Consider the following 17,255-nt stretch of genomic DNA (forward strand, 5'->3'; position numbering starts at 1 on the left):
GTGGCTAGTGATACATTTAATTAGATCAAGATGGCAAGATGCAGTAGATGGTATAGCGTACAGTATATACATATGAGATGAGTAATGTAGGGAATGTAAGCATTACATAAAGTGGCTAGTCATAAATTGATTACATCAATTTTTCCATTATTAAAGTGGCTAGAGTTGAGTCAGTATGTTGGCAGCAGCCACTCAATGTTAGTGATGGCTGTTTAACAGTCTGATGACCTTGAGATAGAAGCTGTTTTTCGGTCTCTCGGTCCCCGCTTTGATGCACCTGTACTGACCTCGCCTTCTGGATGATAGCGGGGTGAACAGGCAGTGGCTCGGGTGGTTGTTGTCCTTGATGATCTTTTTGGCCTTCCTGTGACATCGGGTGGTGTAGGTGTCCTGGAGGGCAGGTAGTTTGCACCCGGTGATGTGTTGTGCAGACCTCACTACCCTCTGGAGAGCCTTACAGTTATGGGCGGAGCAGTTGCCGTACCAGGCGGTGATACAGCCCGACAGGATGCTCTCAATTGTGCATCTGTAAAAGTGTGTGAGTGTTTTTGGTGACAAGCCAAATTTCTTCAGCCTCCTGAGGTTGAAAAAGCGCTGCTGTGTGAGTGGACCATTTCAGTTTGTCCGTGTTGCGTATGCCGAGGAAATTAAAACTTTCCACTCTCTCCACTACTGTCCCGTCAATGTAGATAGGGGGCTGCTCCCTCTGCTGTTTCCTTAAGTCCACGATCATCTCCTTTGTTTTGTTGACTTTGAGTGTGAGGTTATTTTCCTGACACCACACTCCGAGGGTCCTCACCTCCTCCCTGTAGGTGGTCTCGTTGTTGTTGGTAATCAAGGTTACCACTGTAGTGTAGTCTGCAAACTTGATGATTGAGTTGGAGACGTGCATGGCCATACAGTCGTGGGTGAACAGGGAGTACAGGAGAGGGCTGAGAATGCACCCTTGTGGGGACCCAGTGTTGAGGATCAGCGGGGTGGAGATGTTGTTACCTACCCTCACCACCTGGGTGCGGCCCGTCAGGAAGTCCAGGACCCAGTTGCACAGGGCGTGGTCGAGACCCAGGATCTCGAGCTTAATGACGAGTTTGGAGGGTACTATGGTGTTAAATGCTGAGCTGTCATCGATGAACAGCATTCTTACATAGGTATTCCACTTGTCCAGATGGGTTAGGGCAGTGTGCAGTGTGATGGGGATTGCCTCGTCTGTGGACCTATTGGGGTGGTAAGCAAATTGGAGTGGGTCTAGGGTGTCAGGTAGGGTGGAGGTTATATGGTCCTTGACTAGTCTCTCAAAGCACTTCATGATGACGGAAGTGAGTGCTACAGGGCAGTAGCCATTCAACTCAGTTACCTTAGCTTTCTTGGGAACAGGAACAATGTGCCCTCTTGAAGCATGTGGAAACAGCAGACTGGGATAGGGATTGATTGAATATGTCCGTAAACACACCAGTCATCTCGTCTGCGCATGCTCTGAGGACGGGCCCGGGGATGCCGTCTGGGCCTGCAGCCTTGCGAGGGTTAACACGTTTAAATGTTTTACTCACTTTGGCTACAGTGAAGGAGAGCCCGCAGGTTTTGGTAGCGGGCCGTGTCAGTGGCACTGTATTGTCCTCAAAGTGAGCAAAAATGTTGTTTAGTCTGCCTGGGAGCAAGGCATCATGGTCCGCGAGGGGGCTGGTTTTTCTTTTGTAGTCCGTGATTGACTGTAGACCCTGCCACATACCTCTCGTGTCTGAGCCGTTGAATTGTGACTCTACTTTGTCTCTATACTGGCGCTTAGCTTGTTTGATTGCCTTGCGGAGGGAATAGCTACACTGTTTGTATTCGGTCATGTTTCTGGTTCGCGCTTTCAGTTTTGCGCGAATGCTGCCATCGATCCATGGTTTCTGGTTGGGGAATGTTTTAATAGACTCTGTGGGTACAACATCACCGATGCACTTGCTAATAAACTCGCTCCCTGAATCAGTGTATTCGCCAATGTTGTTGTTCGCCGCAATGCGGAACATATCCCAGTCCACGTGATCGAAGCAATCTTGAATCCGATTGGTCGGACCAGCATTGAACATACCTGAGCGCGGGTGCTTCCTGTTTTAGTTTCTTTCTATAGGCTGGGAGCAACAAAATGGAGTCATGGTCAGCTTTTCCCGAAGGGAGGGCGGGGGAGAGCCTTAAATGCGTTGCTTAAGTTACAATAACTGTGATCTAGGGTTTAGCCAGCCCTGGTATAGCACAATCTATATGCTGATAGAATTTGGGGAGCCTTGCTCTCAGATTAGCCTTGTTAAAATCCCCAGCTACAATGAATGCAGCCTCAGGATATATGGTTTCCAGTTTACATAGAGTCGAATTAAGTTCTTTCAGGGCCGTCGATGTGTCTGCTTGGGGGGGAATATACACGACTGTGATTATGATCGAAGAGAATCCTTTTGGTAGATAATGTGGTCGGCATTTGATTGTGAGGAATTCCAACTCAGGTGAACAAAACGACTTGTTGTTATGATCACACCACATCTCGTTAATCATAAGGCATATACCCCCGCCCATCTTCTTACCAGAGAGACGCTTGTTTCTCTCGGCGCGATGCGTGAAGAAACCAGGTGGCTGTACCGACTCAGATAGCGTGTCTCGAGTGAGCCATGTTTCCGTGAAACAAAGAACGTTACAGTCTCCGTTGTCTCTCTGGAATGCTACCCTTGCTCTGATTTTGTCTACCTTGTTGTCAAGAGACTGGACATTGGCGAGTAGTATGCTCGGGAGCGGTGCGCGATGTGCCCGTCTACGGAGACTGACCAGAAGACCGCTCCGTCTTCCCCTACTACGGTGCCGTTGTTTTGGGTCGCCGGCTGGGATCCGATCCATTGTCCTGGGTGGTAGGCCAAACAGAGGATCCGCTTCGGGAAAGTCGTATTCCTGGTCGGTTAGTTGACGTTGCTCTTTTATCCAATAGTTCCTCCCGGCTGTATGTAATAAAACCTAAGATTTTCTGGTGTAACATTGTAAGAAATAACACGTAAAAAAAAAAAAAAATACTGCATAATTTCCTAGGAATGCGAAGCGAGGCGGCCATCTTTGTCGGCGCCGGAAGTCGCCGATGCTGCCACCACCATGCTTCACTGTGGGGCTGGTGTTCTTGGGGTGATGTGAGGTGTTGGGCTTGTGCCAGACATAGCATTTTCATTGATGGCCAAAAAGCTCAATTTTAGTCTCATCTGACTAGAGTAACTTCTTCCAAATGTTTGGGGAGTCTCCCACATGCCTTTTGGCGAACACCAAACCTGTTTGCATCTTTCTTTCTTTAAGCAATAGCCACTCTTCCATAAAGCCCAGCTCAGTGAAGTGTACGGCTTAAAGTGGTCCTATGGACAGATACTCCAATCTCTGCTATGGAGCTTTGCAGCCCCTTCAGGGTTATCGTTGGTCTCTTTGTTGGCTCTCTGATTAATGCCCTCCTTGCCTGGTCCGTGAGTTTTGTTGGGTGGCCCTCTCTTGGCAGGTTTGTGCCCTATTCTTTCAATTTTTTAATGATGGTACTCCGTGGGATGTTCAAAGTTTCTGATATTTTTTTATCACCCAACCCTGATCTGTACTTCTCCACAACTTTGTCCCTGACCTGTATGGAGAGCTCCTTGGTTTTCATGGTGCTGCTTGCTTGGTGGTGCCCCTTGCTTAGTGGTGTTGCAAACTCTGGGGCCTTTCAGAACAGGTGTATATATACTGAGATCATATGACAGATCATGTGACACTTAAATTGCACACAGGTGGATTTTATTGAACTAATTATGTGAATTATGAAGGAAATTTGTTACACCAGATAGTATTTAGGGGATTCATAGCAAAGGAGGGGGTGAATACATTTGCACACACCACTTTTCCGTTTTAAATTTTTTTAAATTTTTTGAAACAAGAATTTTTTCACTTCACCAATTTGGACTATTTTGTGTATGTCCATTATATGAAATTATCACAAGCATTTTCAATCCCAATGATGATAACTAAACAATTATTTAACTTTTCTAGGATAGGGGGCAGCATTTGGAATTTTGGATGAAAAGCATGCCCAAAATCAATTGCCTGCTACTCATCCCCAGAAGATAAGATATGCATATTGTTAGTGCATACGATATGCATATATTAGTGCAAATTATGCATAGTATTAGATTGGGATAGAAAACACTCTGAAGTTTCTAAAACTGTTTGAATCATGTCTGTGAGTATAACAGAACTTATGTAGCAGGCGAAACCCCGAGGACAAACCATTTTGAGGTCACCCTCTTTTCAATGGATTTTCATTGGGAATTCAGGGACTTGCTTGCAGTTCCTACCGCTTCCACTGGGTGTCACCAGTCTTTAGAAATTGGTTCTTGACCGAGGGTCACTTCATGTGTACTGTTTGATAGAGCGCATGACCAGAAAGCATGCTTCAGTTTGTTTTCTTCCTGTATTGAACACAGATCATCCTATCTTCAATTTTATTTGATTATTTACTTAAAAAATAACTAAAGTTTTATTACAAATGTAGTTTGAAATGTTTTGGCAAAGTTTACATGTAACTTTTGAGATATTTTGTAGTTGGAACCGGTGTTTTTCTGGATCAAACGCGCCAAATAAATGGACATTTTGGATATATATTGACGAAATTAATCGAACGAAAGGACCATTTGTGATGTTTATGGGACATATTGGAGGCATGATTTATATTTTTCTTTCTACGTTTTGCGCCTGCAGGGTTGAAATGTTTTCTCTCTTTTGTTTATGGAGGTGCTATCCTCAGATAATCGCATTGTTTGCTTTTGCCGAAAACCCTTTTGAAATCTGACATGTTGGCTGGATTCACAACACGTGTAGCTTTAATTTGGTATATTATGTGTGATTTCATGAAATTTAGATTTTGATGGGAATTTAGGATAGATATTTATCGAATAGATATTTGAAAAACACCTTGAGGATTGATTATAAACAACGTTTGCCATGTTTCTGACAATATTATGGAGCTAATTTTGAATATTTTTCGGTGTTTTCGTGACTGCAATTTCAGTTTTTGGGCGCTGTGGAGGCCAATCAAGTACTTCCACAACGATCTTGATAAATCATTTCTGTATGAACCTCGCTTTGTGCACAGGGGCATTGTCATGCTAAAACAGGAAAGAATCTTCCCCTAACTGTTGCCACAAAGTTCTAAGCACAGAATCGTCTAGAATGTCATTGTATGCTGTGGCTTAAAGATGTCCCTTCACTGGAGCTAAGGGGCCTAACAGCCCTAGACCATTATTCTTCCTACACCAAACTTTACAGTTGGCTCTGTATTTGGGCAGGAAGCGTTCTCCTGACATCCGCCAAACCCAGGTTTGTCCATCTAACTGCCAGATGGTAGAGCGTGATTCATCACTCCAGAGAACGCATTTCCACTGCTCCAGAGTCCAATGGCTAAGACCTATACACCACTCCAGCCGTGGCTTGGCGTTGCACGGCCATGAAAACCCATTTCATGAAGCTGAGCCATGTGTTGCTCCCAGATGTTTCAACTTCACAATAATAGCACTTACAGTTGACCGGGGCAGCTCTAGCAGGGCTGAAATTTGACGATGCAACTTGTTGGAAAGGTGGCATCCTATGACGGTGCCATGTTGAAAATCACTGAGCTCATTGGTAAGGCCATTCTACTGCCAATTTTTGTCTATGGAGATTGCATGGCTATGTGCTCAATTTTATACACTTGTCAGCAACGGGTGTGGCTGAAATAGCCAAATCCACTCATTTGAAGGGGTGTCCACATACTTTTGTATGTACAGTATAGTGTATATCTTAAAGTCATTCCCCTACTAAGCCACGCCACCACTCTAGGAAGACCCCGTTGCTACATTGAATCGTTAAATGTTCCTCCAAGAAGCCCTGAACTAACTGAAGGTGCAAATATGAACCATTAACTAGCAATGGTTCCTTGAGGAACTCCAGGGGTTCCTTGAGGATCTCCAGGGTTCCCTGAGGATCTCCAGGGTTCCTTGAGGATCTCCAGGGTTCCTCGAGTCACCGATATTTCTAAGAGTGAACTTTTGACGACAACCATTTACGAATAGGGTGCCAATAGAGGAAAAACGTTGGTTATTTCCTATATGGCGTGGAGCCATTTGGAGGTGCAGTGGTTTTAGCCATCTTGACCACAACGAGACCACAACATATTCAAGCTTATCGCTATACCAGATGCTATTGGAGGTCATGAACCTGTGGATTTTGTCTGATTCTCCCACCCACTGCTAATTTATTATAGATATTAAAGATTCTGCATACTTCTATGTCTTAGGGTTTTCTGTGATGTAGGCTAGATTCTATAAGAAATTGGTAGGCTACAATTTTGAAATGCCCAATGTGTTACATTTTTTTCACACTTTGGCTGCTTCTTAAGTCTTGGGTTGATAAACACCTGGTGAATTTTTCCAAATCCATCCCTCCCTATCCTCCTCCCACTCCCTCTATACCTCCCTCCCTGTCCACCTGACTCTCCTTTTGGAGCTGGTTGTGTTTTACCACGGGGAATAGCGTAATTCCTTGCCAAATCCGCCCAATTCGTCTTATTGATTCTGCGCTGGGCCTTCTCTGCACGCACACTAGAGCTCAATTTGAATGCTCCAGACCAGTACACTACTCTGCCGTCAGACTCGACTTCACCGTGTGCGGCTCGTTCATTTCTGGTCGCGTCTGTTGGCTGTCATGAGACATAAATGAAACTGATGACAAGATGGTTTCATTCTTGAGCATGCAGAGACACAAGCATTGCGCACAGGCCTCTAACATAGACCTATAACAAACCACACCTCAAACTGCTATTTCCAAACAGAGGATGATGTCTGGATCAGCGGACGAGCTGGCCAATCAGTGGTCTATTCACATGAATATTTTTCATGACCAGTATACCCCACACAGTTCTGTTGTTATTGTATGCCAACACCATCCAATAAAGAAACATAGGTAATTAAAAAAGAATCGAAGGAAAACTATTTCAGTCATATTGTAATTGATATTGTAGTAGGTCATATTTCATGGAAATCTGGAAACACTGGACAGTTACTTGAATACATTTTCTCAAATAATAACAAGTTAATAACTGGACAATGTCTTTAATGTTCTGGTTGCACAAACATAATTTTTATTCGGCTGCTGATCTTTAAAAAATTCCATTGCTTTATTGCGCTAATAATTCCCTCTGTGCGCACATTAACCTTTATGTCATGGCATAATGGAACATCTAATTGGCAAGAGTCTAAGGTGTCAGAGCACCTGCTACATTAAAGTAATTTAGATGCATTTCATGAAATACCGTTTCCTTTGGACAGGAGTACATTAAAAACCAATTACTTTGATTCCGGTTTATAAAAAGAATGACTTCTGAAGCACTGTGAAGACTATAATGTGTTGGACATCCTGGTCCCTAATCACATCAAGCATCGTTATACATTGACACCATTTATTTGACTCTGATATGAACATCGTCAGATGTTATCTCTCTGGTGAAAGCTATGTTGAATAGGTATTTATCGGTCATATCATATTCGATTACTAGTGGGCTATCACCATCAGTGTGAAAGCCACGGCGCACCTCTCTCTCTCTTTCTCTCTCTCTCTCTCTCTCTCTCTCTCTCCCGTTTTCAGCTCTCGCTCTCCTCTCTCTCTTGCGTTCGCGTTCTCTCACATTATTCCTCTCATCCTGGCGCACATTCGGCAGCTCGGCTTCGATACAGCTCCTCCCCTATGTGGTGGCTCCCGCGACCAGCTCCTTGAACGTGAACAGTTTAGCTGAAGAGCGCTTTTCTAAATACCCCAACAATCTCACCGACTTCGGGAGGAGTTGGTCCTCGGTTGGATAAGGTTTTCCTGCTCCGTGTGTTGGACCAAAATCTCTAACTATACCAGCAATGGATACTTGGCTTGGCTTCTGCCCAGGCTTGCACTTAAGTCTGTGTACCTGGTTTCTGATCTCCGCTCATACCCAGCTAAATGCCAAGGCGGAGATAACTTGCGCATCGTGCCAGTCGCCGGTCCAGCTACACCTGAAGGAATTACAGCTGGATATCGGTACGCACGCGGCTGATGGTACTAGGCAGGCGGCCAGAGCTCTGGAACAGGTCCGGCTGGAGCGCCAGCTACTCGGAGTTACTGACCAAAATACTGGAGTACCAAGCGACACCCAACAGGCAGGTGTTCTTGTGAATGAGCCGAGATTCAATGACGATGGAATTACCCCAAAAGTCGCTCTGGAAGATTTAACTGGGTCTAGTGAAAACGAAGAAAGGTACCGTGGGGAATATAATATTGGGGTGAATGATTTGGGTAAAGTCAAGGATGGTGCTGAGGATGTTGCGTTACGGAGAGCGAAGCGAAGCGGTCCCGAAACTCCCGAGTTTAGGGAGAGCCTTATGACCGGTGGCCCCGGTTTAGAAGGAGAGACATCGGATGAGAGAAGGAGTCCTGGTCCGTTACTGGACGGACACAGACTGGGCCGATCTGAATTCAAGTGGAACAGGGACGAGGGTCGAGGGACTTCCAGAGGAGATGATCCCAAACTAAGCAGCACTACTTTCGCCTTGACCGGAGACTCAGCGCATAACCACGCAGTGGTTTACTGGTCGGGGCAAAACAGCAGCGTAAGTGATGATTAATTCACCATTTGTCATGTGTATTTGTTTTTCACAAAATAAACAATTGTATATTATGAAGCACTACGTTTCATCAAGGACTGTAAAGGCTTATTTTATCGAAACTGTTTTCCGCAGGGAAATATTCGCTTGTTTTAGCGAGTTATTTGTCCACTGTAACAGGTGCATTGGTTCAGTTGCGCACAGCAGGGCAATATCCCACATAGGGTTCAGCACCTCCAGAAGCATTCCGGGCCAGGTTGGGCTGGTATTGCTATTGCACACGGAGATATGCTTGATTGCAGCAGACTCCGTGCCCGTGCCATACCGATAGCAGCATTTCTTCACAAAGCGGTTGGAAAACACTCACTATTCTTGCGCATATAGGTTACTCTAACAGGTGAATTCCACTAGTTTTAGTTCATTTAAATGTAATGAATACGACTGAAATAAATTATAACTGTTAAACGTGCCCTGTATTTTGCAATATATATGTTTTGTTATAGATCGTTTATATGTCGATTTGGATCCGGAATTTTTCATCCAATCTAGGCCAATTGATCGGGAAGATTTGTCAATATTTTTGACGGGGATATGAATTATTTGAATTCTTTACTTGTAATAACGATATTTCGCATTGAACGAAAGCAAGCCTATGTGGTCCTCTGAATTGCTGGCTTGTTCCTGTTGCTTCTATGTTCACAATTCCTTTACAAAAGCCATATATTTAATAGGCCTAGTTTAATAATTATATTCTATGCCTATGAATTATGTGGACTTTATATGCATATTCACCATTCATATAGATTTTTTAAATAAATTAGTCTGCAGACTATCATCATGCCAGAGTAAATTCGATTCAGAATAATGCTTTGCTCCTCAAGTTAATAATCGGTGCACTTGTTGCCTGCACTTACACAGACATTCCAAAGGGTGGCGTACAATGTACGAGAGACTATCAATGTGCTTCCTAAAAGCAACATCTGCAGTGGTGTATTATTGTAGGGATACAGAGCCTGAGACAATGGTCTCTAATGGAATCATCCAGGGAAGGACCCTAGTGAAGCTTGAACTTCCCTAGCAAACATTCACAGCACTTAGAACACTGTTCTTAATATGCCTTGGCATATGTGATCAATACCTGTGGTGATGAGCCCGTAATAGCAGCTTTACAACTGCACAGAGGAGAACTGGTATGTCATGTCTTATTTTGGTACATAAATGTTGTTCTGGCACCAAAATCTGTCAGTCTATTCATTGGTGATGCACTACAACCCGTCTCATCCTCTGTGAGTGAAGACAGCTTGTACTTTTTAACTGAGGTCACAATTGAACGTGTAGGCCATGTTAATGATATGACCTGTCCCAGTTCTGGCTAATACTCCAGGTTTCTAATAAATACATGGTTGTTATGACACAGATGAATCATCTTCCAGAAGCAGCCAGATCCTTCCATCCCAATTTGATTTTGAAACGGCTGGAATACTGACATGATTTCATCCCCCCCTAAAAGGGCTTAGAGGCCTTCATTTGAAACAGAATAATATGGTGAAATAAATTGAAGTTATTTCCACAACCATGCAGACTCAAAGAAGAGAAAGCCACTGGGCTCTTTTAATCATTCTTATATGTTTCTTTTGTTGTTGTGGCTGCCTCTTTTAGCTTGATTTCAGTTGGATGGAGAAAAAAAATGAATCCCTCAGTTTCAGTCCTCTGTCTGAAGTTATAATGACACACTGCATGAACTTGTTTTTTAACTCACAGTGATGTGGCTGCGGCGGTTTGGGGACGTTTGTGTGTGTGTGTGAGTGTGCGCGTGAGTGTGCGTGCGGACTCTCTCTCTGTGTGTGTGTGTGTGTGTATGTGTGTATGCGCTTGGCTCTGTGTGTGTGAAAAAGTTTTTCTGGGTGTATTGTTTACCACAGCCAGCCCAACTCCCCTGCCTCCGTAATAGTTATCTTGAATATAGAAACAGGCATCCATTTTGAAATATTTTCTTATGGCCAGGCGAGGGGGATTGACGGCCTACTCAAGCATGTTTTCTCCAGCTCTCAGACACTAGTACTGGACTTCTTCATCTTTATTGGGCTCCTGATTGAATGGGTGATGAATTATGCCCTCAAGGACTGCCTGATGGAGCCTGAAGTTCTCTAACTCTAACTTAACCACAGCAGTTAGGGTTGGTGTGTGTGTGTGGTGGGGGTGGGTGGGTGAACGAGTCAGTTGTCGTTGTGCCACCACACTCCCTTTCCCTCGTTTCCCTTTTTTTTAGTTTTTTACTTCTACTCAGAATGCTCTGCTTGTGCTCCCTGATATGTGTTGTGCCCTGTGCCACTACTCCTCTAGGGTGACCTGGGTAGTAGAGGTGTTATGGTGTGTTCTGTTCCCCAAGGCAGGTGGTACCCTCTGAGGCATGTAGACAAGGCTAATGTGGTCTCTTCTCTGTCTGTCTGTGTGCTTGAGTGGATACTAGCCTCCCTATGGGGAGAAAGCCTCCCTATGGGCCGAGTGTCCAGTTTCTCATTCTCAGTGGTGTTTATGAATTTAATGGCAGGGTTCCTTCTTCCTGCCAGTGTGGATACAAAATGGCCGCTTGTGCTTCATGCTTATCATTACTATCATACAAGCCACTTTCCTAAGTGATTTTCAACGTTGATAATGTATTTCACCCATCCACTCGCTTTTGAAGTCATTGCTTCCAGTAATGCACTTCGCTGGTAGTAAATATCTACATACGGTATATGTCAATAGTGCAGGAAAATCTGCCTGCCTTGGCAGGTTATATGGCCACTTTTTTATCTTGATGTTTTTTCTTCATGATACAACACACGGTTTTCTTTTTGTTCTTCATACATCCAGTGGGGAAAATCTAAATATGAATTTGCATAAGATGCAGAGTGGGACTCTGTGAGTGGTCTTTAATGTAAAGAGAGTTCATTATAATATCTGGCAGGTTATCAATGTAGTTAGCTGGTCTTTTGAAATGCCTACATCTCTTTCAGAGAGCTAATAGACACGCACACACACACACACACACACACACACACACACACACACACACACACACACACACACACACACACACACACGCACACACGCACACACACACACACACACACACACACACACACACACACACACAAATAGTAGTTTAAGATACCCATTTTGTAAGGCTAGTACACGTGGAACTGTACACGTGGAACTCTTTCATACACATTCATTAACTATACTGTTGGCATACTGTCTGGACCATAATTGGAGACATTTAATTTCTTCAATAATTGCAGTACATTTAGTAGACTTAAGCACCTGGCTCCTCAACCTGAATGAAGGAATATGTTGATACACATGGATTCTTCCCCTCAAAATAAACTGAAATTAATTGAACTGAAATTAACTGAAATGTTCTGAACTAAATTGAAATGTATTGAACTGAAATAAACTGAACTGAACTAAACTGAAATGAACTGAAATGAAATGAAATAAACTGAACTAAACTGAAATGAACTGAACTCAGCTGAAATGTACTGAAATTAATTTTACAAACTGAAATGAATCGAACTGAACTGAAATGAACTTCCTTAGTCAACATCCAATCATCTGGAAGAACATCGTTGTACTGCACCCACCAACAGTGAGGAGAGGGTGGCGTAGTTGGTTGGCATAGCTAAACACAGCTTTGGCATCCATGCAGGGGCCTGGAACATGATTTAGGAGGTACACAGGGGGCTTGTTCCTAGCCCTGTCTGTGTCTCTTCTCACCCCTTGGATGGCTTCCCTTCCATTTAGTGATGCTAATGGATATAAAGTGGCACTATTTTGATACCTACCGCTGTGGAGGAACTAATTGCTTTGTAGGAAGAAGGGAAGAGAGGAGGATAGGATGGGATAAATAATGCACTCTTCCAAAGGGACTCTTCCTCTTTTCATTCCTCCATCCCCTCCCCTCTTTGTCTACTTCGTGTTTACAAATGTGTTTTCCCAGCCCTTGTTTGCTCTCTGCAGTGGAAGTAGTGAAGCTTGGTGGCAAGACGTCATGCGCCGCCACGACTAGACAGAGGATTCATCTTGACTTGCCCCCCAGAGCTAACGTCTTGGCACTTGACCCAACCTTTTCCGGCTAGCATTTAGCATCTTGTTTAGTCGCTTTATCAAGATTGACTACATGCATAGATAACTTTATTATCTAGTTAATGGACTGGATTGAGAGAAACTTGTGAAAGGTGATGGAATTATACATAGGGTCCTCGTTTTACCTTAGTGAACTTTCCCTGGTCGGGCCAGGTCATGAAACTCCTTGTTATACCTGCTCTCCAAGACCGACCGATGAAGATAGTTTAATGTAACTACAGTTGGCTTATCAGCGTTTGATAGAAACACATTAACCCAGTATGCCTGCATTGATGCTGCATTGATGCCTGCATTCCAACACATTCAAGTTAAATTACACTCACATTACATAGCACCTGCTGTTGGAACAGAGCAACATCTAAGACCTCAGAAGTCACTAAAAACCTTGAGACTCCCGTCTCCTGCATGGCTCGGGGCTACCCATTGGATGAAAGGTTCTGAAGGCAGTCAATCACCAAGCTAATGGTCTCATTATGTTTCCTGTGCCATCGCCACGTTAGAGGTACTAGAGTAGGCCTTTGTGGAAGGACACGTTAAGAATGTATGACTTGAGTGTAATAATACGCTTGGCCACTGATCCCATTCTGCAATACAAGGGTTTTGACAGAGCACTGAGCTGCATTTGTGGCGTACGTGTGTGTGAGTTTGTCAGTGTGTGTTAGAGAGAGTCTGTGTGTGGGTGTTAAATACATGAATATAAAATTGTCAAATGTGATCTGGTTTCTTCTTCATTCTATTAAACCTCTTTTTCCACAGGGGGTATCTCAGGATAAAGTAGGAGCCGACCGTGACATTGTCTCTGGCTCTCTAACAGCTGATCCCAGTACAGTTTGGATGGTAGTGGTTGGACTGATGTAGTCTGACTCTCTCTAATTCTCCAACAGCTGATCTCAGACCAGTTTTGCATGGCAGTGGTTTGACTGCATGGTGCAGTGTAGTACGTAGATCGAAGTAGGTGGTATATGCAGCATGCTCCCCCTGGGCACAGAGTCTTGACCTTTACCACCATTTTATTTAGGCAAAGTGGAATACCTTGTAACGTTGATCTCGCTTGGCATTTCCTGAATGTTAGCACACTAGGCAGAACGCAATGACTAAGTAATGATGTCAGAGAGGATGTTGAGGTGGGAGATCACCTACCTCTCTCTCACTCACACTCCCCCCTCTCTCTCACACACGCAAACACTATTTCCCTCCCCCTTCCTCTTTCTGTCACTCTCTCCCTCTCTTTCTCACTCAGTCGGGTGAATGGTGTCACTCTTGTGAGGGGTTGCCGTTGGTGCAGACCAATAATGACACATTTTATCCCAGGACCCACACTCAATTAACACACTGTCTAATTAAAATGATCTAGCGGTTTATCTATGAAAAAGACTGTGTGGCCATAAAACTGGGCCACGCCACATTAACTTTACTATCCCCTTCTCCTTCCCTTTTTATTCCCATTTATATTTTAATGATAATAACCTGCTCAAACATCGGCCATTACCAAACATATTGTGTAAGCATCTTTCATTTAGTGGAGGGAAATAGATGCGGCTTGATGATAGGAGATTTGCTAACAGAGTCAGTCTGGGGAAGCAAGCAGTATGTGATTTCGAACTCCTGTCTCTCCATTGTATTTTCTAAAGGAAGATAATATTCCTCCCTCTCTCTCTCTATCTCTGAGTTTGACAATCCTCGTGAAAGTTGCCTCTAAACAAATGATAGTTACCCCCTCACTGCATTCACACATTTACATTTTGAATAATGCTTTAATTTAAGAGAAGTAAAGACAAGCTTGATTTGAAACCTAATAATAGAGCAGTGCTCAGTAAAACAGAGAGAGAGATCATAGATATCAATGCATTATTCACTTGCCTTCTGTTTAGAGGAGTTTTGCTGAGTGGGAGGGGCATCAGAAAATTAGCTAGCTAGGTTCACTGCTTTTGAGTTGTTTTTTACAAAATGTGTGATTGTTATGAATGAAAAGGGCCTGGAGTTATCCCTGACTGCATATCCCAATCAGGAGATACTTTGGGCCCATGTGATAGGCTATACTTAGTGCCTAAGGTAATACTCTGGGCCCTACTGATAGCCTATAATAACTAGGGGCCACAGTTTAATCAAGTCAGGAAACGCTCCGGGGCCTAGTCATGAAAACACTTCACCACTAGGAAGGTGTTGTCAATGTGGATCTCATGAAGGCCTTGTGTGAACAATGCCCTTAGGTAAGGTGTTAATTGCTTCCAAATCTCTTTGATATCGTACGTAGGCTAGCACCTGTCTGCTCCATTGGACAATAGCCGATTTCTACCTCCAGACAGTTTACATAAACACAGAAGGGTTGTTACTGCTCTCCTTATGTATCTGGATATTACCTGTCTAGGGTTGCGTCCCACATGGCACCCTATTCCCTATGTAGTGCCCATATAGCTCTGGTCAGAAGGAGTGCACTATGTAGAGTATAGGGGACTCAATCAGTCATTTGGGACTCATTCTAGCAGGTCTCAATAAAAAGACGAGGAAATTGCCTGATATCCTGGTTTGTCTGGGTGTGTGCCTTGAAGTTTCCTCAGTCCCCAGATTGATTATACTGTAAATAGCTACTACCACTGTTGTTGTTGAAATGTGAGGCCATAAGGGGGAAATGATGATGCAACTTTGTTTTAATGAGGGAATGTGATATACTGTAAGTTGATTATACAGCAGTAGCATTACTTAACAAGTGTTTGGTGGTAAATTGCTGAATTAGAGTTTGGCACAAACACACACACACAAACAGAAAAACACACACATCACCCCCTGTTAATTAAAGTATGTAAAAATCGTTAGTTACAGTCTCTCTCTCTCTCTCTCTCTCTCTCTCTCTCTCTCTCTCTCTCTCTCTCTCTCTCTCTCTCTCTGTTCATACTTTATTATAAAGCCTGAGTTCAGACAGAATTGAGTTGAACACCTGCAGTAATGTTGAGTAATGAATGGTAACAAGCGTGAAACTAAATAAATACTTACCCTGACACATTTTTGGTGTTTCAGCTTACACACTACTTTTTGCTCTTCTACGTCGACAACGCAGCAATTTTCTGCAGCGAGGCCCATTGAGCTGAACACAGCACATAAACACATCCTGGTTCTCTCTTGCCGTCTCTCTCGTTCTCTCTCTCCGTCTGTCTGTCTGTCTGTCGATCGACTGTAAGTATTATTTTTTGGGGGGCTCTTGAAAACTAAACGGTGCATCTCAAGAGATTTCATCCTAACAAAATGTCAAATAAATAAATAAATACATCTTTCTCGTTGTCTCTCTCGCTCTCTCTCTCTCTCTCTCTCTCTCGTTGTCTATCTCTCTCTCTCTCTCTCGTTCTCTCTCTCTCGTTCTCTCTCTCTCTCTCTCTCTCTCTCTCTCTCTCTCTCTCTCTCTCTCTTAGCATAGCTTTTATTGTTCCCTCTCTTTATGTCTCTACTATATCCATTTTATCACCCTCACTATGGAAAGGTTTTAATACGCAGGAGGAACACTAGGGCAAGTAGTCTGCTTTATTTCATTGTTATCCTGTGTCCCAACTATGACACTCTTGTTACCTGTATAACAGTCAATAAGGAAATACTGAAGTCTGCAGGTATTGTCTGTAGCTACCACTCCAGGGCAGCCCAAATAAAAGCCTCACAACATGTGTTGTCTGCCACCAATGCCTCTCTGTGTCTTTTCCCAACTGGGGTATAGCTAGCTAGCAGTAACAGTAGCGCCTACCAACAGCTACAGTTGTAAGGATCTACATTTATTTTCTTGGTCAACCTCGTGTTCTGTGTCGTTGTGTTCTTGAACATAGCCCTGTTTCTTTGTGTTCTTGAACATAGCCCTGTCTTTCATTTTTGTTCATTGATTTCACCTGTGTTAGTTACTCAGTTCAGTTCATTCTATTTGTGCCTTTTGTGAGGCATTGTTCATTTGGATTCTACTAAGCCTTTCCCTAGCTTGTTTGTGAGAACCAGTTATGTCTCTCCACTACAACGCCGGATTCCTGCCGTAATCCCAGGACCATTACTCCTGATCTTCACAGCTAGCTAGCACCCACCGAGTTACCCAGTACCGAAGCTATCCCTGAGGCCCACCTCCAGGCCTACTCAGTTGTTCACCCGGACTCCACCAAAACACAGCTAGAACCCAATACTCCACCGGATCCTTGCCGTAAACTCTGGAACTTGGCACCAGATCACCGCTGCTACCGAGTGGCTATAGTGGCTAAAGCCCCTGCCCAGAAGCTAGCACCAGTTAGCTGTGAACCAGGCGCATCTCCCGGCTAGCAAACTAAATTACTACAACTACAATACCTCTTTCGCCATCTGGCTTGGCTCCTTTGTCGACACGGCGCCCCACCGCACCACCACGACTGGTCTGCCGACGAATACTCCATCCACTGTGCCTTCAACCGGCCTCCGTCGGACGTCGGAGCAGACACTTCTACGAGCCCCAGGCTACTAACTTTAAACGCTGTGTCGCCCGCGTGCTAGCGTAGT

General features: G+C 43.9%; 1 protein-coding gene across 1 annotated transcript in view; it reads left to right on the plus strand.

Moving 5' to 3' along the window:
- Window positions 1-7,720: 7,720 nt before the first annotated feature.
- The window catches only part of LOC115103696 (VPS10 domain-containing receptor SorCS3-like), a 218,064-nt gene continuing 208,529 nt past the window's right edge, over window positions 7,721-17,255 (plus strand). The window contains exon 1 of the mRNA XM_029624570.2: window positions 7,721-8,639. Within this exon, the coding sequence (XP_029480430.2) occupies window positions 7,911-8,639 (729 nt within the window). The 5' untranslated portion in view covers window positions 7,721-7,910. The remainder of the gene's footprint in view (window positions 8,640-17,255) is intronic.

The sequence above is a fragment of the Oncorhynchus nerka genome, linkage group LG21, assembly GCF_034236695.1.
Source record: "Oncorhynchus nerka isolate Pitt River linkage group LG21, Oner_Uvic_2.0, whole genome shotgun sequence".
Taxonomy (NCBI): domain Eukaryota; kingdom Metazoa; phylum Chordata; class Actinopteri; order Salmoniformes; family Salmonidae; genus Oncorhynchus; species Oncorhynchus nerka.